Source organism: Silurus meridionalis, chromosome 23 (assembly GCF_014805685.1).
Source record: "Silurus meridionalis isolate SWU-2019-XX chromosome 23, ASM1480568v1, whole genome shotgun sequence".
Classification (NCBI taxonomy): Eukaryota; Metazoa; Chordata; class Actinopteri; order Siluriformes; family Siluridae; genus Silurus; species Silurus meridionalis.
Window position 1 is genome coordinate 21,699,470 of NC_060906.1, and position 27,486 is coordinate 21,726,955.

A 27,486-nucleotide genomic window follows, 5' to 3' on the forward strand; every position below is an offset into this window, starting at 1 on the left:
AACAGATGGCAGCACAAGGCTGCACGCACAGTCACAGCGAGCACCACCCTTCATAAGTCAGTGTGCCAAAAGACATTGTTCTGTGTACATCTGGAGCTGTGCAACTGGTGCTCTACTGACCATGTGCGATTTCATCATGGACAGCAAATTAGAACAAAGAGCAAACATGAAATTCTGTGTGAAACTGGAACAAATCTGCCACAGAGACGTTTGACATGATTCGACAAGTTTATGGCATTGGAGATGTTTTGAGTGACACCTCATCGTGAAACAGTTCAAAACAGGTGTTAAGCTTTTTCATGAACCATTTATACTTTTGTGTTCTATTTCCTGTCGTGGTCGAAGAACTCAAACAGGTCATACAGAAATGCAGGGAAAAACCGGGGTCAGTTTATAAGGTTGATTGTGGGAGGTGCAGCTGTGGCTACAGTGAAAGGAGACGTTTTGAATCGTGTTCATCTGATTTCTTGCTTTATGACATTCGTTCTCACTGTATGCGATTCTGTGATGTCGCGCCCTGGTATGCTGTATTGCTCTATAATACTGATGGTTTCTATAGATGTGGCATCATCATGATGTTACTTAGTGGTGGATTGATTCAGGTAGGACACCACTGAAGACCAACGTGTGAGAGAAAGACGGTGAGAGATAGGGTTGGATAGATAGAGAGAGAGAGAGAGAGAGAGAGAGCGGTGTGTGTGAGTGGGTGTACATACACACACACACACACGTCCATCCTGCATTACAATCTCTCCTAACCGCGTGTCAGAACGAAGGAGTCGAAATGCTGTAATATGACCCTCTTTTGCCGTGGTGTCAGTGTGTCGGTTCAGTGGGTGTCGGTGTGTCGACTCAGTGGGCGGAGCCTTTAGCTCTGATCCCTGCCTTCATTCTCTACTCAGCCCATTACACGCAGAAGCTGTTGGCCGCGTTCTAAACGACTATACACCTCTTACACATGTGCACTACATAGGGCACGATATGCCGCGTTCTCCACTTCAGACAGGTGCACTTCGTGTTTCTGAAGCAGGCGTTTAGGACGCAGCCCTCTGGTTGCTCGGTCTTGCGGTGTTGGTTGAACTGAACGCAGCAGCGTCTCTTGTTAGAGATGACCGCGTCCCCGATTCGGGAGTGATTTTTTATTTTTGAAAATAGACACTTTTAGAGATTGAGTCTTAAAATGGATTACAGGTAGAATAAATCATGCGTTGTTCCTGATTTCTTGAAATCAGGCTCATTTCTTTGGTGTTTTTTTTTCCTCTATTTGGGAAGCGGGTTATACTCAAGTCATCGACATCATTTGCGCCTGAAATCCACCGGGATGTGGAGCAGGAGCAGCTTTGAGGACGGGCTGGATCTCTATAAGACAGGTAAATATTTGGGGCAGGTGAGATGGGGGGGAAATAAGAAGCGCGTGAGCTTGGGTAGCCCCCCCCCCCTCCCCCCTTTGCATAATCTCAGCGCGCGACTAACGGCATCTTATTGTTAGCTAGCTGAATTAGCACGGCGGATTAGATTGCGATTATTAACACAACTCGGTTGTGTTTTGTTGCTTTTAAAACGACCTCGCAAACTATTTTATATTCATTGACACCCTTAAACTTTTCTAAATGAACCCCGAACCCTTTAAAACCCCGAAGATATTCCTCACACAGCGGGTACACCATGACTAGCTTGCTAGCTTAGCCCGAATGGCTCTGGGTTTATTTGACTCCTTCTGCTCTCCAGGTACAAAATGTTTACAACAATTTTATTTATTTGCGATAAATGTTGTGTTTTCAAGCTAAATTAATGCACTATTAAACAGGAATGTTGTAGAAATCTGGCTGCATTACTCACTTCCTCTGATGAAATACTGAGGAAGCTCTGTAACATCTGCCCCAAAAACTACATCACGATATTTTATTCAGACAAACATTATTTCAATAGAGACTATTACTATTTTTTATTATTTATTATTACAGTGTTCTCTCTGTCTTTATTATATAAGTATGTATATATACACGTACACACCGATCAGGCAGAACGCTATGACGTCATATTCAGGGGTGAAGTGAATGATACTGATTAGTGAATTAATTTATTCGGCAGCAAATAAATATTTTGTCCTCAAAGTTGACGTGTTGGAAGCAGGAAAAATGGGCGAGGGTCGTAGCGTCTAGACGTCTGGGTCAGAGCATCTCCAAAACGGCAGCTCTTGTGGGATGTTCTCTCTGCAGTGGTCAGTATCTATCCACCCAGAATCCAGAATCTATCCTTCCAGAATCTATCTATCCAGAATCCATGTTCCTCCAGGGGTGAACCGGCGACAAGGTCATTGATGCACGTGAGGAGTGAAGGATGGTGGTCCGTGTGGTCCAACAGACAAGCTCCTGTAGCTCAAACTGTGAAGTTTTGAAGTTCATGCTGTTGATGCTGGTGCACAATAGGACCAACACACTATTGATTGGTGTGTGTGTGTGTGTGTGTGTGTGTGTGTGTGTGTGTGTAATATGTATGTAAGTGAAGTCAAGTGGACTTTTATTGTCATTCAAATCCTATACAGTAGAGTACAGAGTGAAATATATATGATTAAATGGGGCAAGATGAAAACTTACTGAGAGATCTACAGCAACGTTGAAGTCCTAGAAGGAATATCCAAAGTTCTTCCCTGCATGGGTTCACATGTCTGAGGTGAGAGGAATAAATCAGAGAGGGGATCCGAGAATATGTTGTGGGCTGATGAGACCAACAAAACATCGTATCTATGATGAAGCATGGTGGTGGCAGCATCGGTAAAACAGAACAGGATTTAATCAAAGCTGGAGCGAGTCATGGAATAGCTACAAATACCAGTCGATGTTAGAACAAGCTGGTGATGAGAAGGAGTTTCACGGTTCATATCTAAACCAACGATCTTTTGCCCAGCCTGTAGGAAGATCGGTGTTTGGGGTTGGCTTATAGCCAGAACCCAGACCTGAATCCAACAATGGAGATGGAGGATGCAAAGGAGATGCCCTGAAAGTGTAATGGATACAGAATGTTTTTGCAAGAAAGAGTGTGAAAATAATTGAAGATGTGCCTCTAACCCCCAAAAAACATGAGTGCTTCTGGCTACTGAACTCAAAATAGGCTTCAACGTAGGAACAGCTGAAAAATCAGTTGATTTGTTTACGTTGTAATTTCACATTGGAAGTGGAATATCTGTCTCCATCCATCCAGCCGTTATTGATCCCATAGGGAAACTGTTGTTGATTATCCATCCATCACAAAATAAACCTTCCTTTTAGCAAAGCTGCATAGACTTTCTTTTCTATCCATTGTGCATCCTGCATATATTCATATTAAAATCTAAATTTTGCAAGCATCATTAAACTCCTCAGAAGGCACTAAATTACCATCACTGATTTTCACTTGACCTTAAACCCATAGCGGAAGCTCTCACACTTAATCTTGGATTGAACTCGGGAGGTGCGTTAGGATTCGACTGAGTCTCACTGGTTTAAGTATTTGGCATAAAAAAAGCTGAAGAATGCTCGATTTCCCGAACAAACACGCTGTAGCCTGCTTCACCATTGCCTCAGGTGGATGCTCGAGACACGCCTCGTACATGCTCTAGAGAAAAAAATGTTGTCACGTATTAGAACAAGGATAAAGGCTACTGTAGCTTGTAGGTTCAAACGTGTGGACAAGCAGCAGCTAGACGTTTGTACGAATGGTTAGTGCAAACCGTGCATTTTTTTTTCTTCCTTTTTCCATCTCTGCAAAAAAGGAAAAGGGACGAAACAAGAGAGACGTTTGACGTTTTGTTTTAGCTCCAGCACCCGAACCAGGTGCCAGAGAACGCCTCAACAACATGTGTGTTGAAAGGACCAGTTTCTCGAACCAGTTGTGAAAATTTCCCCTATTTCAGTTTCAAGCTCATACTAGAGACTTATATCTGGAAAATTCCATCTTCTCGACAAGGTTTGGAGGTTACTCATGGAGTATAGTACATCATAGATTCGTACCCCCACATTTTGCTTTAAAGCAGCTTTACAGAGATAATTGTGCTGATCCCAAATGAGCGAGCCAGTGGTGACTGTATCAAGGAAGAACTCCCTGAGATAGCACGAGGAAGGAACCAGACTCAAAAGGAAACTCCTCTTTATTGCAAAATGCGCATTCAATTCAGCACCCGTCAATGTTGAGACGTTCAGTGATGGGTGCTGAACTCCCACAGGTTATGGTTATGTAAACCCATGCTCCTGAGCCACTGTAGTAGACTGTTTGATATTAATTCCAGTCCAAATCCATCCTCAAAGTTCTTGAGTTGCTCAGTAACTTCATGGATCTTTAGGCAGAGAAGAGCCTTTATAAATATGGCTATTTAATTCTTTCTTCACATATCCCAGTCATGTTAGCGTCAGTCATGATGCATCACCCCTGGAGAACAGAGTGTCAAGGGCCTTGCTTAGGGGCCCCAAAATGGGCAGCTTGGCAAAACCGGGGCTTGAACCCCCAACGTTACCATCAGTAACCCAGAGCTTTAACTACTCGTAGAACCTTCAGTGAGTGGCATCAAATCGAATGGCTCTCTTCTCTTCATGCTTATTTAGACACAAGGTCGTTAGTAACGCCAGGCAGTGATGTAGGTGAGGTGAGGAGAACTGGGGCTGCAGTTCATCCCATAGGGATGAGGTCAGAGCTCTATGAGAGGCCACTCAAGGTCTTGCACTTATAAAGCATATCCTCATGGAGCTGGCTTTGTGCACAGGGGGTATTCTTTCTTCCCTTCTTTCTTTCTTAATGGAACATTTTTATTGAATTTGAATTTTTTTTAACGATTTGTAACGAAAGCAAAACATGTGCTTATTCGAGCAACATGTTCGCTTGTTATAATGAATTGTTCCCAACTATTTATCTTCAGCACAGTAATGAAGACTAATAAACTGGGTTGCATTACACTGGGTTTGCTGGCGAGTTAAAAACCAGGCTTTTGGCTCACTACTGTTCCTCACATGCACTTGGCCTTGTTTTGTTCTTCCATGAGTCACGAGAGAGAGAGAGAGAGAGAGCGAGCACTTTGGCATGAACACCGAACAGTGTTTTGAAAATGTTTCGCACCTCCCACTTCCTCAATTCACTGAGTCAGAAGCATTATACACAGTGGTGTAATGTATTTGAGTAAATGTACTTCTTTACTGCATTTAAAATCTTTTTTTTGGCTTTACAGAGTATCAAAGATAAAAGCAACTTTTACTCTAAATTCAACTACATTTATAATTGAATATTTTACTGTAAATGAATATTTTACTCCAAATTTGAATTGAGCGTCATTTAATTTACATCAAGATTTTTTATTACAAACCGATAGCTCTATTGAAGGAAAAATATAACGGTCTGAAACCATAAATTCAAAGTAGTTAAATAATACATTTTTCAGGTTCTCTTCATTCCTGGTTAGACCGTTATAGTACAGAAGGCTCTAGACGCTCGTGCCGCGAGCAGGTTCTCGACCGCTCTAATGTTTTCCCTACATAATCTCTGTGGTGACCGTGTCCTCCGCTTTTGCTCTCTAGGTTCCAGTGCGTCCTCTCCTGGGTGGGTGCCAGGCTGTGAGTCAGCATGGCACGGCTCGTCCTCCATCAGCAGCAGTAACCGCGCCAGGCGCCACAGCGCCGCCTCCGACAGCGCCGACACAGGCATCGGGACGTCCTGCTCAGACAGCGTGGAAGGTAAAGAGCTACGGATGGCTTTGCCTTCAGAATTAGTTTTTTCCCCATTCCACATTATTTTCCATTTGCTCTTATAATATCCTCCACTCTTCTGGGAAGATGTTCCAGATCTAGATGTGGAGATCTTGGAATGTGCTTGTGGAGGTTCATTCAGCCACACAGGAGTTTTGTAAAGTCCAGTACAGTCTTGGTCCCAATTAATCCCAATGGTTTTCAGTAGTGTTGGAGCTCCAGAGCAGGAGATCTTTCAATCCAACCTATGTTTCTTCATGGAGATAGCTTTGTGCACTGGAGTCGGTTTGTGTCTCGTAGTTTAAGCGAAGGGAGAATTTGATGCTTTTATCTTGTACAAGAGCCACATATGGATGGAAAAGTCAGACGTCCCAATACTTTTGTCTCGGACCAGTTTATTTAGTCCGCACCAAAGTGTGAAGTGTTTATTTTTTATCCGTGTAAACAAAGAAGAAATAAACCACACCGTGGCTCAGTTTAAACAGACCAAATGCTGCATATGTGAAAGCATCGAGTGCAAGAGTGCAGCTTGGTGTGTGTCACTGTTGTCTTTTTTTCCCCCTTTCTCTTGAGCTGTATGAATATTAAAATCCGAACATAAACCATTCCAGATATCTTATGATTTTTACAGCTACAGAGGCCAGTCTGTATTTTTGGTATGTGTTAGTCTGCTTAAATGTATATTTATTTTTATATTTCCAGTACAGCTCCACAGAGCCCTCTAATCCCGTTACTAAGACCAGTGCTACTGTCAGCACACACACACACACACACACACACACACACACACACAGCTCACCTCAACTGATTTTGCGCACTGCAGGCCAGTGCTACATGATATGGACAAAAAATGGTGACCCTTTAAGAAGTCAAACATTCAGAAAATAAGCTTTACACTGCTAGATAGGTAGGTGGGTGGGTATGTCAGTGGGTAGGTAGGTATGTCGGTAGGTAGGTGGGTGGGTAGGTAGGTAGGTAGGTAGGTAGGTGGGTACAAATATTACACCTGTAATCATCCAGTTTTTAGATATTTGTGACCAAATCTCATTTGACATCCTCTTTACTACTTCTTCACCCTAAAGGGCCTGACTGCCTTGTTTATTTTACAGAATAATGCCCTTGTGTATTGATTTAAAAGTACACCAGAAATTCGGATGGATTTGCTTTTACCTCTATAATTAATTTAAAAAGCCACAGCTGTACAACATGCTTTGCTTTAAACCTGTATGCAGTTAAAATAGAGCAAGAGAGATGTGACTTGCTCAAATAACGAAAGTGAAGGTGGTTTTCCTTTAAACCCTCATCATTCATGAAAGTGTGTCATTTTGCAGGGTACTTTTGCCAAATATGTATTGGGTTGGTGGCCAAATCATGAGTCATAGCTCTGAAATGCATAAAGGCATCTTGAAGCATTACACAAAGGAGTCATAGCGTTTACTTTTAGGTGCTGTACCATTCGCAACAGTACTGAAGTGTTTTTGAAACGACTTAAGGGATTATTCGCTCATCTCATTATTTTTATTTATAAACATTACAGCCTATAACAAACAGCTAAATTATCATCTCTGTAAAAGCATTGAACAGCCCAGAGTGTTGATTTGTCCTTGTTTGCTTGAGCAGTGAGCACCAGGGTCGGGTCTCTGCTCTCAGTTGTCCTCACTGTTTACCCGAGAGAGGGCTGGTTTCTATAGGAACTTTCCTCGGTTCCTCACAACACAAGCAGTCGTCAAGGTTTTAATTAGTGCTGAATGCGATTGGGGATTTGACCTGCGCACGCCACAAAAACGTCGCGTCCCCACCAACTGGCCCGAATTTTATCTTCGTCTTACTCACCCTGCCCACACCCTCAATCTCTAATATATGCAGAGAGCCAACAGAACATTCACATTGATCTTGACACATGGGCTTCACCAGCAGAAAATCAATGGATCAGTCAGCATGTCAGGAATCGTGTCACGTGCAGCACCTCGGGCTGTGGCCTAGATTTATGTGCTTTCGCTAAAACAGCATCCAGTTTTGCTCGTGTGCTGCGAGCGAGCACTTCAGCTGTACGTGATCTTTTAAAGATCAAGCTTTAAAACGGACAGTACAGCAAAAATGTCTGTGGAAGCTGCGTAGGAAGCCGGAGTCGTGATGATGCAGGAAACCTCAGCAAGCAAAGAAACATTAGTCATCTCTGTTACAGATATCTCTCAGACTGAGGAGCACTAAAGTAGGTCAGATTATTTCCCCAAAGCCTGGAATCACATTATCCAAACCCCTCTCTTCTTTTTCTATCAGAATTCATTCACCTACACGTGATGTATGCATGGGCAAGGCATTTGCACATCTTAGACACGGTGTGTCTGGTGTTACAGCTCCTGCAATGTTGGTACAGAATGCTTTTTCTGAACCTCCCTGGTCCAAAATCTTTCCTTCAGTAGGAATTCTGCATGGTGTGGCTGCAATCCACATGAAAAAAGGATGTTATTTTGGGAGCTGCCACATAATCACTACCCTCTGGTTTGCTAGTGGATCTGTTCCTATCAAGCAGCCTTTGAGAACGTATGCGTGCATGCACCTGTTTTTTTTTTTTTTTCTTTTAAGTTTATGCCGAAGGTGATTTTCTCTCCTTTGCGTAACGAGAACCCTTTCCAGTTCTTCCAAAACCCGGGGACGTGTCCCACATTGATGTCACTCAATTTTATCCAGGGTTTAGGCGAATTTTAGTGACCCATAGAGGATCCCTGGCTCCCAAAAAACAGTCTGGTAACAGAGAAAAACATTTCTGCAAATGTAGGTCAACCTAGCTAGCATTATAGACAGAAATCTCTGGCCTTTCAGATGCAGGAGAATTTAAGATCAGTGGGTTTGAAAACGTGGTTGACGTGATACAGAAAATGTGCTTAAAATACACATTTGACAAACACAAACCTCTCCAATCACTGCACTGGTTAGCTGGTTTTGGTAGCTGTGCCTTCCTGCAGCCTAAACTACAGCTGGTTGCAGGGTCGCTAAGAAAATTTCACTTTTACAAAAAGTTACACTTCAACAGTTGCATCATATTTAAACAATCAAATATATAAGGCGAGAGTAAGAACGAGGGAAAAGGACTGAGCTGAATGTCAGGGTTTTTATTTTAGCATTGCTCGGCTATATTTTTATTTTTTATAAAAATAAGTACAGTACAGACTACTGCCACCTGCTGGTCTGGGGGAATTTTTTTTTTATGCAAGTGTTCCTGCCTAATAATCTGCCAATTTTGCAGCACAATCGGCCGATGCAGATTTATTATAAAATGCAAAAAGTCTGCCAGATGAATCGACCGGCCCATCAATCGGTCAACCTTTAATCTGAAGGACATCTTAAAGCATTTCCACTTCCATTATACTATAGGATTTTATTTAAAAGACAAGTGTTTGTCCCATGTTTGGCCTGATTTTTTTTTTTTCCTCCAGTTTGAACCAGGACGCCTGCTGACCCAACTTGCTAATTATACCAATTATATCACTAGAGTAGCTTCCTCATAATTACCCCAGGGTGTCTATGGCTCTATTCGGGCATTCCTGAATAATGCAGACAGGAACATTGTTTCATTCTTGTTCCAGCCTCATTAGTCTGATCAGTGGATGTATGGGCAAATTGGTGTGTTCACTCTCGAACAGCAAATTCGCAGCTGTTACGGAGCCCCTGCTATGAGCAAACTTTTTTTTTTTACCACTGAACATTTATGCTGGGATGCTTGAAGTAAAAGGAAAGGAAAGTACGTAAGATTATGTTCTCCATCTTCCGGATCGGTCTGGTTCCTGCCGGCCTTCTTGCTTGTTGTTTATCCGCCAAGATCTGACGCAATGGAGGTCGAGTTCAGGGCATCGGGTGTCTGCTTGCACTGCGAGGGTGTTGAAAGGCAACCCGAGCCACATGACTTATTAGCCAAGAGGTGACCAATGACACGCGAGAGAGCATGCCAGAGTAGCCAAAGCAGCTTTTAATGCAGAGTTAGAATTTGTTGTTGTATATTTCATTGTCTTTGTTGTGGATTTTTCAGTATTACCGATTTTCCGGCAGCACAAATCTACTCGGTACATTTAGTTCAGGGCACATGGATGTGAAACCCAGTAGTCTGGATGACAGATAATAAATCAAATTTGGTCACCACTTTAGTCACTATCTTGTCCTGATTTGGGATGAGTCAGGAGCATGATTCCCAAATCCCAGACCATTAGCTAATCTTCCTTCCCAGGAGGAACATCTACAAGACTCCTTTCCCTCAATACAATTTGAGTTCCATTAGACATTGTCTGATTTGTCGTTTTTGTGGGGGTGTCATTTGTTACTCTCAGACAAGAGATGTGGTAATGTCGTTAAGCCGTGATTGAAGGGGGTGCAATTAGGGTTAGTCCTCTTGTGCCTTTGCTTTAATAACCCCCACTACGGAAGATATTGACACTCCAGCTGCTCTACACCCTTCTAATGATGGGGTTGTAAGCCCTGAGTTTGGAAATGGCTTAGCAGCCAGGCTTTTCCTACACTCACTTAAATGAAAAGGACTTTCCAAAAAAAATAATAAAACATTTCCCAGCTGCAGTTCTATTTGCTACAGCCGTCTTTGTGGACACGGTTTGGCCGTTTTTTTATTTGCTGCTGACGACATGTTCATGTGCAGGCGTCGAATGAGGCGTGTCCTTGAAGCTGTCAGTGTTCTCATTAGATGCGAGACGGATACGGTGCATTCAGTCCTGACAATGTGATGAAAACTGTACAAACCGCATATTTAAATTTGCATTGCATGTTTGTTTTTTATGCTTTTTTAATAGAGTAGTCAAATGTCTTTGTATATTTTTATTTCTGATGTTTTAATTTATATATTTGTATTTGCATGTTGATGTAATATGGCAATTAAATAAGTTAAGATTTCTTTTATACGATCCGTGTATACGGACATATTCAGCTAAAGGAATCTAGCGTGGCTCTGAAGTCGGTTTTTGGACTGGAGCATTGAGAACCTGATAGTCCTGTAGGACTGGAAGCACTTGACTTGTCTTTCCACTGGTAGTTTTTCCTGATTGGGGGACATTCAGTAAAATGGTGCATGACACAGGCATGTTGCCCTAAAGAGTCACAGACGTGCACAGGATTTGAGCATCTGTTCTGCACTGTAGTGGTTTTAGATAGAAGTCGACCAGCACCGATAGTCGATTGCTGGAACTATCAGCCAAAAAATCTTCACCTCACCTCTAGAGGGAATCACTGATTCCACGTGTGTTTGCACAGAAAGCATGTAGGAAGGAGAGAGCATTATATTATATGTACTATTTATTCATATTTATTGCATTTAGCAAATTTTTATGAAGTAATGTTTTTTTTCTAAAGTTCAGTACAATTTTACGTTTTTTAAATTTTTTATTATTATTTTTTAATAATTCAGTCTCCATTTTAAAAACTCTCCATTAAACAATCTGCAAGTTCGATCCAACCAATCGCTAAAATCCTTCGTTTTAGAGCTACATTGATATAACTAAAACCCAGAATGAAGTGTATGAGAAAACCTCTCCAAACTCCACATTAAATTATTTGTAAAGCGCTTTTAACAATTAACTTTGTTCAAAAAGCATTTTTACAGAGAAAAAAAAGAGGTAAAAGTTCGAATGCATGTTTAGTGCCAATAAGTCGATACTTAATGAGTGAGACAGTGGCTACTGTGGTGATGGAAAATCTCCCTGAGATGGTAGGAGGAAGAAACCTTGAGAAGAACCAGACTCAAAAGGGAACCCATCACCGAATGCCCTTTTATTACAGTTCCATCATTGTTGAGGTGTTCGGTGATGGACCCTGAAAAAGCAGAACCATTCAAGCAAACCGCAGTCCTGAGCCACTGTAACAGACTGTTGATATTATCTACAGTCCAAATCCACCCTCGAAGTTCTTGAGTTGCTCAATAACTTCATAGATCTTTATGTGGAACCCATCCCCAGCTGCACAGAGTGTCTCCAGAGGAAGGGCGTCAAGATGAATCTTCAGATTCAAAGGAAACTCATAATTATCTGGGTGACAGAGTGCTGATTCATTATAGTTCCATCATTGTTGAGGTTATGGAATGCAAACTTGTTCATGGCACACGCAGCCTTTAGCTATTGTAGCAGATTATTTTATTATAGATTGTATAGTGTTTACAGGCCACATCCATCTTCATGGTGCTTGGGTTTAACCTTCCACAGTAACCTTTAGGTTGTTGATGTGAACAAAGAGAAACCATCCAGATGTAGGGCTTAGAATAGGACAGGAAGGTCTGGAAAGACGGAAAGGAACGATCACCGGTACCTCAGGAGCGTGTTTAGTGCGCAAGATCTAAGTCGAGAAGAGTCGCAATATCACTCGGGTGTCTTCCGGCCTGTTTTATTTATTTATTTCTAAAAACAAGGTGTTATTTATTCTAAACCTTTTGGGATTTTGGGAGACTTGAAGCGGAACTGGTTTCATCACTGATTTCAAATCCAAAAACGAAACACAGCTCATAAGGCCGCGGAATCAGAGTTAAAAAATGTTGCCATTTCTAATCCAGAACCACCCAAAGACTTCTTAGTAAAAGACTAATCAAATTACGTGAGTAAGACGAACGACATCTGCGTGTAACCTTCAGCTTGTTTATGCTTGTTAAGCGTCTGTTCCATATGTTCCTCAGGATCATCTTCACCCTACAGAAGCGGGTACTAAGGCTTCCCTTCATGACCTCACACCAGGTCCAGGAATCGACAGAAAGCTGTTAAGACTTTGGTTATTAACTGTTTGAAGCCAGACATTACTCATGAGGTGTGTGTTAGGTTATTGTGCCGACCCCCCCAACCATCCTAGGGGGCAAACAGATGGTTACAATCCTCAGTCTGGAGCTTTTAATGGAGGCTTTGGAATGATTGTTCTGCCTTTCCAGCAGCTTTATTGCTCTGTGTGTGTGTGTGTGAAGGAGGAGCTGGATGTTTAAGATGTCTCTTGGCTGTTTCTCTGCTACAGTCCACTCATTTCTACCTCTGTGATGTCTGTAAATTACACAGGCTGTAACACCACGTGTAGAAATCTCACAGCAATCGGTTTTTATCAACATTTCAGAAAGGAGTCTCCAGTGTCGGTGCTTCGTAACAAACAGAAGACTGGGATGTTACTCAGTACATTGCGTTTATCGAGAAAGACCGAAAGAGAAGCTAGTGAGGAATTAAGCTGTTTCGTAGATGGCTTAAAGCAAAGGTCCGCTCAAATCTTTTTTTCTGTAAGGGCCACATCATTTTTCCTCTCTTTCATGGGGTGCGGGGTCTGTACCAGAAAACGAGACTACCACTATTATTGTGGAGATTTTATTATGAATTTAAATGTTTTTATGATGCCATTCTAGATTAGTTTATTACTTTGTTCTGCACCGTACAGACAAACCAGCGTTACAGCACAGTTTCGCAAGTAAAAGCAAACAGCACATGGCATCAGCGATTCGCCGACAGTGGACCGGAAAAACTATCGGGGTGGATTTTTGCCAATAGTTCCAGCGATCAACTATCCGTGCCTCGAATTCTTTTAGTACGAAAGCCAACAATTATCATCAAATACAGATGAGTAAAAAACAGATTTAAAATTCAATTTTCAAAACATGTCTCTGGTTTAGAACATTTAAACGTATAACTGGATTAAAATATAATAACATTGCACCATAAACACAATTTTTAGCATCAAATCAGATTGTTTTCACGTTCACACACAGTAGGACACATAGCAAAATGCTAGTGTCAAATATAAGTATAAAAAATATCAAATATATAAGATAAGACTGAAAGGGATGGTATGGATACGAGCGAGATATTGCCAGTGGTTTAGATTTAAGTGGGGTTGGCGCGGTGTAAGCGGAGATCCTACGCTCAGGACGTGTTCTAATCGGAAAACAATCACCTTCGAGTTAGTAACAGTAACTCAGCCTCATCACGATGTCCTGTTATCGATTCATTTCCTCTTATAGCACTTCCTGTCATGATTCATGTCTTTCATTCACCTAGATTAGGCAGACGCTTCCCCATAAGATGCCAGAAGATTGATCTCCTCCACTCATACTGGACGTCCGTCCTCTTCTCATCCGCCCGCCTTTTTAAAGCAGCCCCAGTGTTCCATCTCCGTATCGATCCACATCCGTGTTCTGCCCCCCGTCCCGCCAACATCCTCTATTTGTCTCCGGTTACATCCTTTCACTCGTCCCACCGTTTTCCGCCAGGACGGTGGTCCGAGATCCAATACCGCAACCCAGATCCTCATTTTCAGCCACGAAGGAGGGCCGTGTCCATCTCCCAGTGTCTTCTCATTCATCCGTCTTCCTGCTTTCACTCGGGTTTCATTCACAAGTATCAGCAGCACATCGGAACATGAAATAGAGAAACAATCAGAAAGCTGTAGAGAGAGCGAGGAGAAATCGTGCGTTCATACGTCCAGTTCTTCTCTCCGTTTCACACTTATCTTTAACGCTTTCTTTCATTCACATTCTCATTTGCTTTACACTTCTTTTTCACGTTTTTTAACTTTTGTTCTTTCTTTCTTTCTTTCTTTTTTTCTTTCTTTCTTTCTTTCTACATTATTGAATGTGGAGTCTGTTGGAAGTCTGCTCGAATCCCAGCAGTGTGCAGAGGTCATAATCCTCCTCACAATCCACCATCCCCTCTGCTCCAGTTACACCGTGTTCCACTTTCACCACCCTCACACGCTCAGAGTTACGTTAGCTCTGTGCGTGTGTCTTCAGAAAACTTGGCTGTTGAAGTACAGAGCAGCTGTAAAACCGTATGTTTTGTATGCGTGCTAAAGAGCTTTAGTGGGTCATGTTACTAGGGGGGCGGGGCTACAATTAAATTAACATTCACGGCATTTTTGTCTCATTCATACATTTAAGCAGTGGTGTGGGGTTAAGGGCCTTGCTCAGGGGCCCAGAAGTGGGAGTTTGGTAAGGCTGGGATTTGAACTCATGACCTCCTGATCCAAAGTTAAATGTCTTAACCAATAAGCTGCCACCTCATGTGGAGACTTTCAAGAGAGGCTCTGAAATGTGGAGAATTTAGAAAAAGGTTCTAAAATGTGGAGACTTTAGAGAGTTCATTTTTATTCATGTACATTCTTTTACACTTTTCTACCCTCCATTTTTGCTCTCTTTCCTTTTGTTGCTATAATATTCCTGCACCTGTTTCTCTGCTCTAGACCAGGTGCTGGAAAAGCTGTTGTACAATGTGTGTGATTCTCCTCGATTATCAGCGACTCAGTATCCCATCTGTTAGAATAAACGAGGATGTTTCAGTGTAACGCAGTTGAATGACACGTTACGAAGGTTTAATTCAGCCTCTGGACAGAACGTGTGGAAAACACACCCCTGCTCTCAGTCGTATTCTTAGCGTGTTGCTTGGACCCCTTTTCCAGAATGGAAGCGTCTCTTCGGCGCCACACGGAAACAGACACCGTGGCATTCAAGAGCTGAGTTTACATACATGTTAATAGATGTGGAAAGCAGCGTGCTGAAATGTGTGTGTGTTTGTGCGAGTGCGTGTGTGGTCGCCTCCAAACACACACACACACACACACACTCGTGATTGATCAACAGGACAGTCACAAGATTACTAACAGAGTGTGATACACACCACATCCCGCGATTCTGTTTGACACATGAATCAGTTTGTACGTAAAAATATTCACGATCCGATTTATTTATGTTGCTGTTTACGCTTTAAATTATGTTTCTGTTCATGTCTGTGTAACTGGGTCACTTTCCCGGGGAAAATAACCCTCCACCCCCCCGACCCTTATAGCTCTCGGACGTCGTTCTCCTGTTGCGTAACCGAGCTCTCGCATGTTTCGTGGCGCTAAAATAAACATCTCTGATTGGCTGAGCTTCAAGAAAAGGAAAGCTGGCTCTGGGCCACGGGGGTTTATTTAGAACCATTGCGTTGATGTTGCCAGACTGTTGTGTGTATGTCATCATAGTGACGTGTGTGTGTGTGTGTGTGTGTGTGTGTGTGTGTGTGTGTGTGTGTGTGTGTGTGTGTGTGTGGTATTTCACACACTGTGCTCTAATGGGGTACGGATGAAGCCCTGAAACACTTGTGTTGTATGCATAATACGAGATGGTGATGTAGTTTCGCACCAGCTCACGAGGTACACAGAACGATGTCTTTTGGCACACTACCTTACGAAGGTCGGTGCTAAGTGTGACTGTGCGTGCAGCCCTGTGCTGCCATATGTTGGCGTGTTACAAAACCAGTCTTGAAACCTTTCGATGCCACCTCGTAATTAGAACAAGACAACGAAGCTGGCGACAGAATATGGATTTTGTATGGTTATGATTTTGGTGCTTCTTTCTGAAGATTCTATTCGATATTTACTGCCTATTTGTTCTTATAATAATCTCCACTCGTCTGGGAAGATGTTCCACTAGATTTTATAGAGCTTTTGCTCCTTCACCCACATGACTGTTAGTAAAGTCATGGTACTGATGTAGGTGAGGTGAGGAGGCCTGGGCAGTTAGCGTTCACATTCATCCCAAAGGTGTACAGGAGCTCTGTAGAAGGAGATCTTCCACTACATCTCATATCTTCATAGAGCTGGTTCTGTGTGTTGTCGGACTGAAGCAGGTTCAAGTGAAGGGAAACGATCATTTCTATCAGATTCTATACAAAAGTTTGACGATAACAGTTTAAAGAGGAACTACGTAGGTCTGGAAAAGTCAGGTGCTCCAGTAGTATTGTTTTAGTGTATGATCAGGACTTCTTAAGAAAGAAGCACAAGACGCAACACGTCCAAATTCCTGTAGCGCTTTTCTATAAGAGCAATGATCAAGGAAGTGAAAAACAATGCTCAAAAAAAGCCTCTGAAAGTCCACACTTACAGGTGAAACTTAGCTTTAATGCATTCAATTCTTCAGTGCTTTATAGTTATTTGCAAATGATGGAATGGTGCCTCACAGAAGTGGAAACGAAAATACAGACTCAGCTGTTTCTCCGGATGAAGAAAACCACTTTTCTCTTGCAAACAGTTATGCTTTTGTAAGCGTGGATTAGTGCGGAAATAACTGCATAGTGAGAACTTGAGGAACTCTGGAGGCACCGAGCAGCTCTGAGGAATCACCAGTTTATATTAATGCCCTCGAGCAGGCTGGCATTTTCGGGAGTAATGTACAGAGGTCGACCGATACGGGTTTTTCTCTGGATAACGTCTCATAAATTTGTTAAACAGTTTATTTATAACATGGGATGCAAAAATTGCTTAAACACTTATTGAACAACACAGGCCTCTCCAATCACTGCACATGTTAGCAGGTTTTGGCCCCCCAAGTCTACCTGTATCCTAAACTACAACTACAGAAACTACAGAAATAAATTATTTCGTCTTTATTCTGATGTTTCCAGTTTTTCATATATTGTTTTTACTGGAAACTAACACATTTTTTAATGTTTAAAAATATGGGTTTTTTTGTAGCCTAAATTTTCTTTGCTACTCTTATTTTATTTATTTATTTACACTTTAGTGTTATACATTGTGTGTTATGTATATAACTTTACCCACCATAATATGTAGGATATATCGCTCACCCCAGTGCCACTTTTCTGAACCCTTATACCAGGACGGATTCAACATCCAAACAAAGTCAAATTCAACCCTTTAAAAAGAAAAGTCAGTGCACATTGAGGTCATAGGTAACAGGATTTCACCCACGGATTTACGTTTAAAGGGATTTGGGAGCAGACTTCTTGATTTAAATAAAAGTCCAAGGTGTTTAGTCATTGCAGTATAAGAATGACCACTAGATGGTGCAAGCGAGTAGGGAGCAATATTTTTATGATGAGTGCTTGGTGTAATGTTTGAGCAAAAGGTGGTCACATGACTGTAAATAAATTACTTTATCCTCACAATATTTCCACCTTGTAATTTCCACTTTATTCTCAAAAGATTTTGACTTTACAGCTTTTTTCTAACAGGTCCTAGGGTTTTTTGTTTCGTGAGAAAAGAGGTTGGTTTCTAATCCGGCAGTGTGTCCTTACCTCTCAGCATGTCATTAATTATTCAAGCAAGACAACACACACACACACACACACACACACACACACACACACACACACACACACACACACACTCTCTCTCTCTCCATGTAGAGCTTAATTTCCTGATCATATATAATGAGATAAGGGTGATGTAATATCCCATAATAATCATCGGTATAACCAAGATGAGATTTGAGCTTTTAATTTTGCTGTTTGGCTCATAAGATCCGTTTTCTCTTTTTTTCCCTTCTTTCCCCTTTCCGTTCAGACCACTCCAGCTCGAGCGGCACGCTGTCCTTCCTGCCGCTTCGCTCGCAGGGCCCCATCCCCACCGCGCATGTAATGCCGTCCCCGTCCAGCTCGAAGCTCACCACCCAGTCGGTGCCTGGCAGCCCGTGGAACAGCAGCCAGCTCTCCTCTCCGGTCTCCAGCCCCTGGACATGAAGGACCCTCGTCCCGTACGCCGATGGTCTTCGCTCACACGCTTGAGTGGCCAGGAGAAAAGTGGCAGGACGTCGTGCCACCAGGACTCCCACGGATCCCTGGACCGCGGCCTGCTCCACACCCGGGCCGACTCGTCCCCGCTCAAGCCAAGCACGCTGGACCTCAGCTACAGTGCCTTACCCGAGAGCAGAGCCTCCCTCATGACGCCCAGGGGGCACTCGCTGGGGCAGCAGGCCGTCGGCGGGTCACCCATCCAGCCCAGCGTGAGGACTCAGATGTGGCTGAGCGAGCAGATGGAGTTCCGACCCGAGGGTGTGAGCACGTGGCTAAACGAGCAGCAGCAGCGAGACAGGACGAGGCAGGAAGCCGACCTCTCGCAGGTAAGAGGAACACTATTGACTGTGGCTAGAAATTTCCACAGTGTTCAAGTTTGCTCTACATAATATATAGTTAGGCTTTTGCTGCCCCCTACTGGAGTAATATCATCACTTCACTGTCTATACTTCTAAATAGTTCTTAAATTTGCTGTTGTATGTCTAATTTTAATTTTAATTTTCTGATGTACGTTGAACGCCTCAACGGCCATTAAAATGCTCCTGCAAAAAAAAAAAATAAATAAACATTTTGGGGCATGTTTAAGGCCGGTTGCAAACAATTTATTTGTGTGTTTTTAATGTCCTGATATAGGTCATTTCTTTCTTAAAAAGGTCTTAAAAAGTATTAAATGTGTCTTTGTGAAACCTGCAGAAAAAGAAAAACAAACAAACTCGAATTAGCAATTTGAGAATAAAGTTGAAACATGTGCCCCCCGGACCCCGGGTGAAGCACCGGCGACTCCGTAAAGTTTCCTTCAGAACCGCTGCAATGTCGGTTTACTGATCAAAAAATATACAAAACTCAACTATTAAAGAAATAAAGAAATATAAAATGGCTCAGAAGATGCGTCATCACAGCTTTATTCTGATTTCCTTGTATATCGTGGCATCGTTTAACTCTCAGCACACTCGTGGTGAATATACAAACGTCATCGTTTACATTTTTATGGAGAACTACTGTATATACAAACCAAACAGTGTAACGTCACCAGAAGATCGTCATTTCTACTCCAATTTTTTACCCAATCAGCTTTCGTTCTTTATGATCCGAGGACCTTCATGGCCTCTTCATTACATTTCTTGGATCAGAAGTCCCCTGTTTTGAGTATTTAAAGCTGGAATGCAGCACAGTTTCATCATTTCAGCTCTAACACACGTTGCAACACAGTGGACAGACGTGTGTCGTATTTATATACATATAATTATCAAGATATTTACTTATATAATACATCAACCACTCAAAACACCTGTAGTGACTCATAGGGCTGGTTAATATACCTAATTTATCACAGATTGGATATAATACAGTAATCCCCCGCGTTACTGCGGTTTGAACTTTGCGCCCCCGGTTGGTTTATCGCGGAATTGCATTTGCCCTCATGGCTGATTTTCTCGGTCTCTCGCGTAGAGCACCACAGACCAAAACACTTATAGGGAACTGTTTTTATGGAGTTTTATGTTGAAATAATGACATTTACTATTACAAATATAATTATCAATTATAAAATGAAGTAAAATGTTAATACAGTACAGTACCGTATACATAAAATAGCATTTTTGACCCGGCATCTGTTTATCGTGTTTTTTTTGTTTTACCGCGGGCAGTTTTGAAACCTAACCACCGAGATAAACAGGGGATTACTGTAATTTTAAACCCTTTTATTTTTAATTTTTCACCAAGATATCACAGATATTGTAAATATTTTTTTATTATTTTACAATGGAATTCAAACCATGTGGATGCTTCCGATTTATGTGAAACTTTTATTGGAGACGTTTTTGTTATTGTAAAAAATTAATTTATTGTAGCTACAGTATAACAGTCATGATGCGGCACAATTTTACTTTGCTGCTCTTATTTTTGATTGATTTTACTTTTAAATTCTATTATTTTATTTATTTTTTCACTTAAATATTTTTTTTATTATTGGATATTTTTCCTTTTTTTTTTTTTTTTTTAAAGGATGAAAATGAAGGGATTCTCTGGTTATATTGAAATTTATGATAAGGTACTCTTTTAAAAAATAAAATAAAAATAAGTATATATTCCTACATGAATATGTCAAGATGGGATATTTTTATGTGTGAATATCATCCTTTAGATTTGGACTGGCTTTATGAAAAGTGGGCGTCTTGTCATATCTCTGCTGACTGGCTGTTATACTTTAATCTCCTCCATGACTGTTGCAGTGATGTAGCTAAAGATCTGAGGCTATTTCGAGGCGGGAACATGTTTAGCACTGCATTCAGCATGGAAGATCATAGGCAGTGTGAGCGAACATTGAAAAAGGTCAGGTTTGATTTTTACCTTCTGGTTTTAGACTTGAAAGAGCTTCTACGTCACTTTAACGAGCACTTGGTCTCAAAGCAGTGCGTAAAAAAAGGTTTTATAACGTGATCAAGTGGAAACAGACACTCAAACAGATATATTGTGAAAAAGAGAGATGTGTATATACGTCTCTTAACGGGTTGAAAAGTTCAGGCCATGTTATAAGTCTCGAGGGCTTGGTGATCGCTCAGCTGGGATCACATGAGCTTGACCAGAATGAGCATGAGCAGCAGGACGACAACAATGAGCAGGAAGTTGAGCAGGAGGTTGAGACCCCGGTTGTTTGTGAGATCCATGGTGAAGGCGGCGCTGGACTGTCGCAGAGTTCGCAGCGAGGCGCCGTGCGGCTCAGGGAAGGATGTGCTCAGCGTGCGGAGTCGCGAGGAGGACGGAGTTACACCATGCCGTCCGTCCTTCACACGTGGAAAGAGCTAAACACCATCAACAAGGACAAATGAGAGCACATCGTCGCCGTTCTTAATCAAGAAGCCATTGACTGTTGGTGTCTGACCTTTTTTTTTTTTTTACTTTTGCCCAGGAAAAAAGGCTGTAATCTAGACCTTAAGTTCAAAGTGTCTGTAAATTCTTCATTTACATATTTAAATTAGAAAAAAAATTGTTAAATGATGTATTTAAATCTCTGCCACCAAGAGGCTCATTGAAAGTGAAATCTGTCACAGGGGGTTGGATTTATTCATGCATGTTAAAAAATATTTATTGAAAAATTTTCTTTTCAAATTCTCATTTACTGTATTATTATAACAGGCTGTATATTAACTTATGGGGAGAAAACCGGTAGTTCTATGTGAAATCAGACATTGGGCACCCCTATATAACCCAAAGGGTATGATCCTTGCTAGTCGAATCAGGCTCCTATCATTTGGGGACACCACCAAATTATGTACACTCACTGCCTGTCAGAAGTCTGGAAATGTTTTTTACCAGACCGCCTCACCCCCACGGTCAAACATGGAGGTGGAAGCGTAATGGTTTGCGGTTGTTTTGGACCAGGGAAGGGAAGACTTATTCAGAGTGAAAGGAACCAACATGGCAACCGTTCTATACTGCAACACCATGCAATTCCGTCTCGACTGCGGCTCATTGGAACCAGTTTCACCATTTAGCAAGACAACGAGCAGAAGTGAGAAATGCCTCTGAGCTCTGTAAGCGTTCTTTACAGAGCAGTCATCTGAAGTCTTCTCGGTCATGGATTGACCTGCCTATTCACCGCACCTAAATCCTATTGAACTGCTCCGGAATGAACTGGATCACAAGTGAAGAAGTGAAAAACGGCACGGCAAAATATATGCGGAACCGCCGCACATTTATGTATTTGTTCGTAAATTTTCCTGCTTTTGCATTACTGAGTTTGTTTCATAGAAACATAAGGAAAAAACATGCATAAATGTGCATTTTTAGAGAAATGTAGGTCTGGACAGTAATATGAAATAATTTTATTATAACTATTTCACAGTTGAGTAAAATATATTGTAAATGTGTGTATTTAAACTCCAATAGGGTTGGTACAGTCAGACTTGTATACGTTGATTATATTATATATCCTATACACTTTGGATATATATACTTTCGTCAAAGTGTCTCGAGCTTTAATGATTGTTAGAAAGAAACGAATCGAAAGCTACTGTAGCCTCGTACCTCTGAATCAGAAGTAACAATATAAACGTCAGACACCAAGCGAGTGACTACATTTTAGGGTAAAATGTCTACGTTTGCACTTCCAGGTCCTGATAATGCTTTCTACTGAGAATTTCTGTGTTTATTTTTGCACACTAATGTGGATTAACCGTAGCGTGGTGCTGGTGGTGGTGGGGGCGTTGGTCGGCAGAAAACGGCTACACACGTTCATATCTTTTGCGTGTTTATTTTAGTCTTATTAATATTCAGTGTCACATTTGGGCAGTGCTCAGGCCTCGAGTCCATTTCTCAATCCTGGTTTGCGGTGAAAGGTGGGGGGGCGGAGACGGAATGCGCAATTCTGCTATCCTCAGACTCCCACAATTCCCTGCTGCTACCCTGGTGGTGCGCCGTTATTTGATGGACAGTGTATTATTTACAAAAAAGTTTAGTGCAATGAAATTCATGCAGCGTGCAATCAACTTAGAAAGATGGTGAAAAATCCGTCCCATTGTCTACGCTCTGATCCCACCCCAAACGCTCCCCTTCCTTTCTGACCGAGTCCATGGCCCCGATTTGGCTGCAAGACCACGCTTCGGCCCCGTCCTCCAGCTCACATTAGCAAGACGATGATGTAGATGAGCAGCAGGCAGATGAGGATGAGGCAGAAGTTGACGAAGAGGTTCTGCATGTTCTGCTTAGCCTGCTGAGGAACCTCCATGGTGGACGCCCTCCTGATGGCCGCACGGGTTATGTGCTGCACCTTCTCCATTGCACTGTACACGTGAGGTTCTGGAGGTGAAGCGCAAACACACACATACATACACACAGGAGAAAGAGAGAGAGAGAGAGGAGAATGGTGTAGAAGTGCAGAAGAAGGATTGGATGGAGGGGTGCGGAGGTGCTCGGAGTGCTCGTGAGGACAGAGGTGGTCCAGGAACTGGTGGAGTCCACAGAGCTGATGGAGGGAGTAGCAAAGAAGCTAAATGAGTAGGCATGCACACAATGCTGGATCGGTCATGCCACATTTACATGCGTGCACAATATAGTAAACTGTTCATGAGCTGTTAAAAGAACTTATCTATAGGTTGACTGGTAGCAAAACTCTTGCTTTGGAGGCCACCTGGTATCCTGGAACATCTCCATAAAGTAGAACAATGGAACATTTTCTCATGGTGGTAGAACATAGGTTTAGAAATCCACCTTATTCTATCCAAGATCATATATTACTACTAGTATCTTTAATCATATATTTCTCCTGGGAAACATCTTTACAAAAGCGTTCTGGAAAATTGTCAACCTCCGGCTTCCAGTGAGCACTAGAAATAGTATGTAGACAATATTGGCTGCATGATGAGTTGTTTTTTTAGAGGACAGTAAATCTGTACTGGTATACAAGCTGCACATTGACTCCTTTAAAATATATCCAAGTTTCATTTCCTCAGTTTCATTCCAAAATCCTCAGAGTTTTTCTAAATAACTCAAAGCTATGAATGAAGAAAAAATCTGCACAAAAACTCTAAATGGATAATAAATATGATCCTTTTTTACCATTTAAATCTAACAAGCTTTTTCGGTTCACGCTAAACAGAAATAATCTCCGACTTTATAGTTTCACGCTGAGAGAAAAAATCTAAATAGTTAATCACAGTGTTCCTGGCCAGACCAGGTGCTGCAGTCAAGTGCTTTACTAAGAGATAAGACACTCCATCATGAAGACTTGAGCGTCTGTGTGTAGTGGAGCTTATCTTTCTCTTTCCCTCCACTTTAGTTTTGTATAGCGCAAGGGCCTCACGAGGGAAGGTTCCCAGAGCCTCGAAAGCCTTATGTACTCAAAAAAGGCGGTGACTGAAGCTATCAAACACACACATACACACACACACACACACACCAAAAGATTATTCTTAGGAAAGACTTTTGACTATCAGCAGGCAAAAACTTGGCTTTGTTCACAAACTCCAGAACTCTGGTTTTACTGGCTTCGACACTCGAGTATGAGCAGATCCACGTCCAGATCTCCGCTACGGCTGCTCATCATCTCAGAACCGGATGTGTTCAAGCTTGCTAAGTGTTTAATTGATTGCTTTCCATTGCTTGGCCACCTTTAGAGATTAACCAGAGCTTTGATTCAGTTTAACCGATTACTGCAATTTCTCTTTTACGTTGCCAAGTTGCAAAAAACAACCCTCTCTTTCAGCCTCGGGGTCAGTCGGTTCTGAGCAGGGACACGTGTTTTGTTTGTGTTTGTGGCGTTGACAGCTGTGTCATAATCACCCTGTCAGAGCGGCCTAAGCAAATATCGCGTCGCTGCAGCAAAGATACAGCACACACGTGAACCGCAAAGGCACGTGCCAGCGACGTCGCCCAGAGCGGTTCCAGGCGATAACTTCACTAGGAAGCTGTGAGCTCTCCCAGCACAACACCACACATGCTGGAGAAACGTACCCTTACATGGTTTACGCAAAGGCCAAAGCCAACTGCTCTTCATCATCCTGGATGTCTACCAGAGATGAAGGAGAACCGAAGATGGAAATCCACAGCCGTGGACTTTCCCACACTCGTGCGGGTTTATTCTGAACAAATAAAATCCTCTGGAGGCGGAGGGCTGGGGGACAGGGGGGGGTGCAGAGGGGTGGGGTATGTGGTGTGAGACTGCCTGCTGAACTTTCCATGATGGCATGATGGAGCAATGCGCGGCTTTGAGGGCCATCTTTACAGCTCACTCAGAGGTTATTATCGTGCCCTACACTTTAGGACCTTTAGCGAAGATGTAGGCCTAGTAGAATTGTCAGAAATTAAAAGCTGGAAATATACTGTGTGTGTGTGTCTGATGTTTCAAAAGTGCTTAGACTTATGCACAGTGTTATTATTGCCCAAATTTCTGATCTACGTCTGTAGCTGTTCCTGATTTGGGTTTTCAGGCCTAGTAAAATAGTAGGAATTAAAAGCCGGAAATATACAGCGTGTGTGTAATGTTTTACAAGCGCTCAGACTTTTGCACACAGCGCAATATTATTGGCTGCAAATTAGTCCCAAATTTCTATGTCTAGACATTCCTGATCTGGGTTTCATTTCGGTCTACGTTATAAACAATGATACTTGATCGGTGCTTAAGTATGCTGAGGAATGCAGTCTCACATCATACACAGTGTCGAGATCAGCGTTCTGTCCATTTTCAAGTCTTATATAGCAGATAAGTAGGATTTCACAGTTAAATGTCTCGTTCTCATCATTTATTCAGACTTTGATTGTCTATGAGAGTATGGTCAGCATCTTGTCAGAGTGCGAGTCTTACCTGAAGCCTGTGGAGGCAAGGCCGTGGTAGCAGTCAGGTCCAGGCTTTACTTTGAACGTACGTCCTCACTCGGGTTCACCGACTGCTTCCAGCGCTGACAATAGGCTCTGGGAGTTTTTGTTCAGGATGCCTGAGAGTTTATGAGCGAAAGAACGCAGAGGGGAGGAGAATTCGAGAGGGATGAGAGCAAAACACAGATGCGTAGGAGGGGTCTGAGTGCTCATCTCGTACTTGTTTTTTTTTTTTTGTCCACCACTCCCCCCCCAGGCCTGTTTTTTTTCTTCTCCCTGAGCTCAAAGCAACTTCGAAATTAATTTCTCCATAAAAGGATCTCTGACTTTTCTCTAAATACAGTCTTCATCTTCACGCTCTTCAGAACCTATGATTGTTACGAACAGCACCAGTTCCAGGTGCCATGCTGATGATCAATAAATATATATTATACAGCAATCATGAATTTATTAGATTTTTTTTATTTTAAACCATGTTAGCAATTTTTATTTCTTTTACAATTTTTCTTTCTGTTCTTCAGGTTTTTTGCATTCTGTTTAGGATTTTTCTTGCTAGTTTACATTTAACTCCTCTTCCCATGAACCCTCTGTTTATTCTCTATGTGCACACACACTACTTTCCTATTGTCCGTACCCCCACTGCAGGATTAGCGTAAACATTCGATTGATGTCGTAGCCAGAGAAGCGCGTATGCCATGCATGAGCTCTTCCACTAACCTTGTCCGGACGACTTGTTCCTATTCTTGACCTTTTTTTTTTTATTTGACCCGATTCAAACCTTTCCAGGGGTTTCTCCTGGGAATGTTGCCACAGGGGGTGTTTTTTTCATAAGATCCAGAGATAAAAACAGCCCAGAGTTTCCTCTTCCTTATATGGTGCTTGGCACAATCGTGCAGCCCGAGTTCCAAGAGTGCATTTTTAAGCGGAGAGGAAGGGCGATCCGGACACAGCTGCGGCATGCGCTGGCTGAGCTTTTTCTGGGTGAGACTGTAAGGTTGTTGAAACAGGTTGCCCCCACCCCAGGTACTAGACGAGCGTACGTATTTGCGTACCGCTGTTATCAGCTACGCACCGAGCGGAAGATGGAAGTTCGAGGCACGTCATCCGAGCAGGACGTTTTAATCCTTTGAGCCGCCGGTCGGCCAAAACACGTCCGCTGCTTGTCCAGCGTGACCTCCAGGAGCTCCCTGACGGCCGAGTTCTTATTGTTCATTTTCATACCGCGCGAGCCGAGTGTCAGTTACGCACACCATAATGCCCCCCCCTCTGACGGAAAAAATAAAGAGGACCACCGGCGCCGGATAACTATTCCAGACTAATGGAGTGGCGAAGGTGCCTTGAAGGATGGCCGTCAGTGCCGACCTTGTTCAGAATGTTCCTTTGTTTATCGCCTGTTTACTGCTAGCCATGCCCAGCCTTGCCCTTTGGCTAGTTTCGAGGGTACGTCCGCTTATTAGCGGTTATACAGCTACGTGGCATCTTCGCTCAGCTTAGTTCTGTATCTCACCTGTCATCTTGTGTCTCATAGCAAGGTCATCTCAGGTCATCTCAGGGTAGCCATTTTTGCAGTTCTGTTGCCGGCAACAAAAAAACCCTTCCCGGTTCAGGTTTAGTAAACTCTCTTCTCTACGCGATGCGGACCTGTTAATTGGCTCATTAGTCGGCTCTATCGTGTTTGAGAAGGGATTCTCCCTTCCAGTCCTTGGCCTCCTGCCCAACACACCTAATTATTCAGATGAAGAGTTTGATTCGAGTTTGAAATCTTCGACTCGCTCTTCTATCTCCTGTCAGATCAGAGCAGCGTGGGCATGCCGCTGTGCGTAATTATTGACTTTGCGTCTCCCCAGAGACGTAAAGAATGCGGCAGCCGCGCCAGCGCTCGAATAAGGCAGGTGGGAATGGCAAAGAATAATGTTTCCACAATGCAACCGAAAGTTGCGTGGTGC

At 42.5% G+C, this 27,486-nt stretch overlaps 2 protein-coding genes across 5 annotated transcripts in view; one reads left to right on the forward strand and one right to left on the reverse strand.

Moving 5' to 3' along the window:
- The first annotated feature begins 938 nt into the window (after positions 1 to 938).
- Positions 939 to 27,486, forward strand: part of cep85l (centrosomal protein 85, like) — a 38,573-nt gene continuing 12,025 nt past the window's right edge. The window contains 4 exon segments of the mRNA XM_046835762.1: positions 939 to 1,370; positions 5,541 to 5,696; positions 18,000 to 18,165; positions 18,168 to 18,555. Coding sequence (XP_046691718.1) covers positions 1,322 to 1,370; positions 5,541 to 5,696; positions 18,000 to 18,165; positions 18,168 to 18,555 — 759 coding nt within the window. The 5' untranslated portion in view covers positions 939 to 1,321.
- pln (phospholamban) lies at positions 19,116 to 27,066 on the reverse strand. 4 transcript variants are annotated; one of them, XR_006923860.1, is made up of 4 exons: positions 26,258 to 26,862; positions 25,530 to 25,659; positions 22,793 to 23,026; positions 19,116 to 21,030 (listed from the first exon to the last, which is right to left on the reverse strand). XR_006923860.1 is itself a non-coding variant. In XM_046835761.1 (4 exons), exons 3-4 carry the CDS (start codon positions 23,004 to 23,006, stop codon positions 21,015 to 21,017), a joined length of 171 nt encoding a protein of 56 aa, XP_046691717.1. In that variant the 5' UTR covers positions 23,007 to 23,026; positions 25,530 to 25,659; positions 26,258 to 26,811; the 3' UTR covers positions 19,116 to 21,014. The 4 variants fall into 4 exon arrangements, 1 of the variants encoding a protein (XP_046691717.1); XM_046835761.1 differs by having other exon boundaries at positions 22,852 to 23,026; positions 26,258 to 26,811; XR_006923862.1 differs by lacking the exons at positions 22,793 to 23,026; positions 26,258 to 26,862 and adding an exon at positions 27,048 to 27,066.

Bases quoted from the DNA above. Each gene is read 5' to 3' on its own strand.
- pln (XM_046835761.1), bottom strand. From the start codon at position 23,006: ATGGAGAAGGTGCAGCACATAACCCGTGCGGCCATCAGGAGGGCGTCC.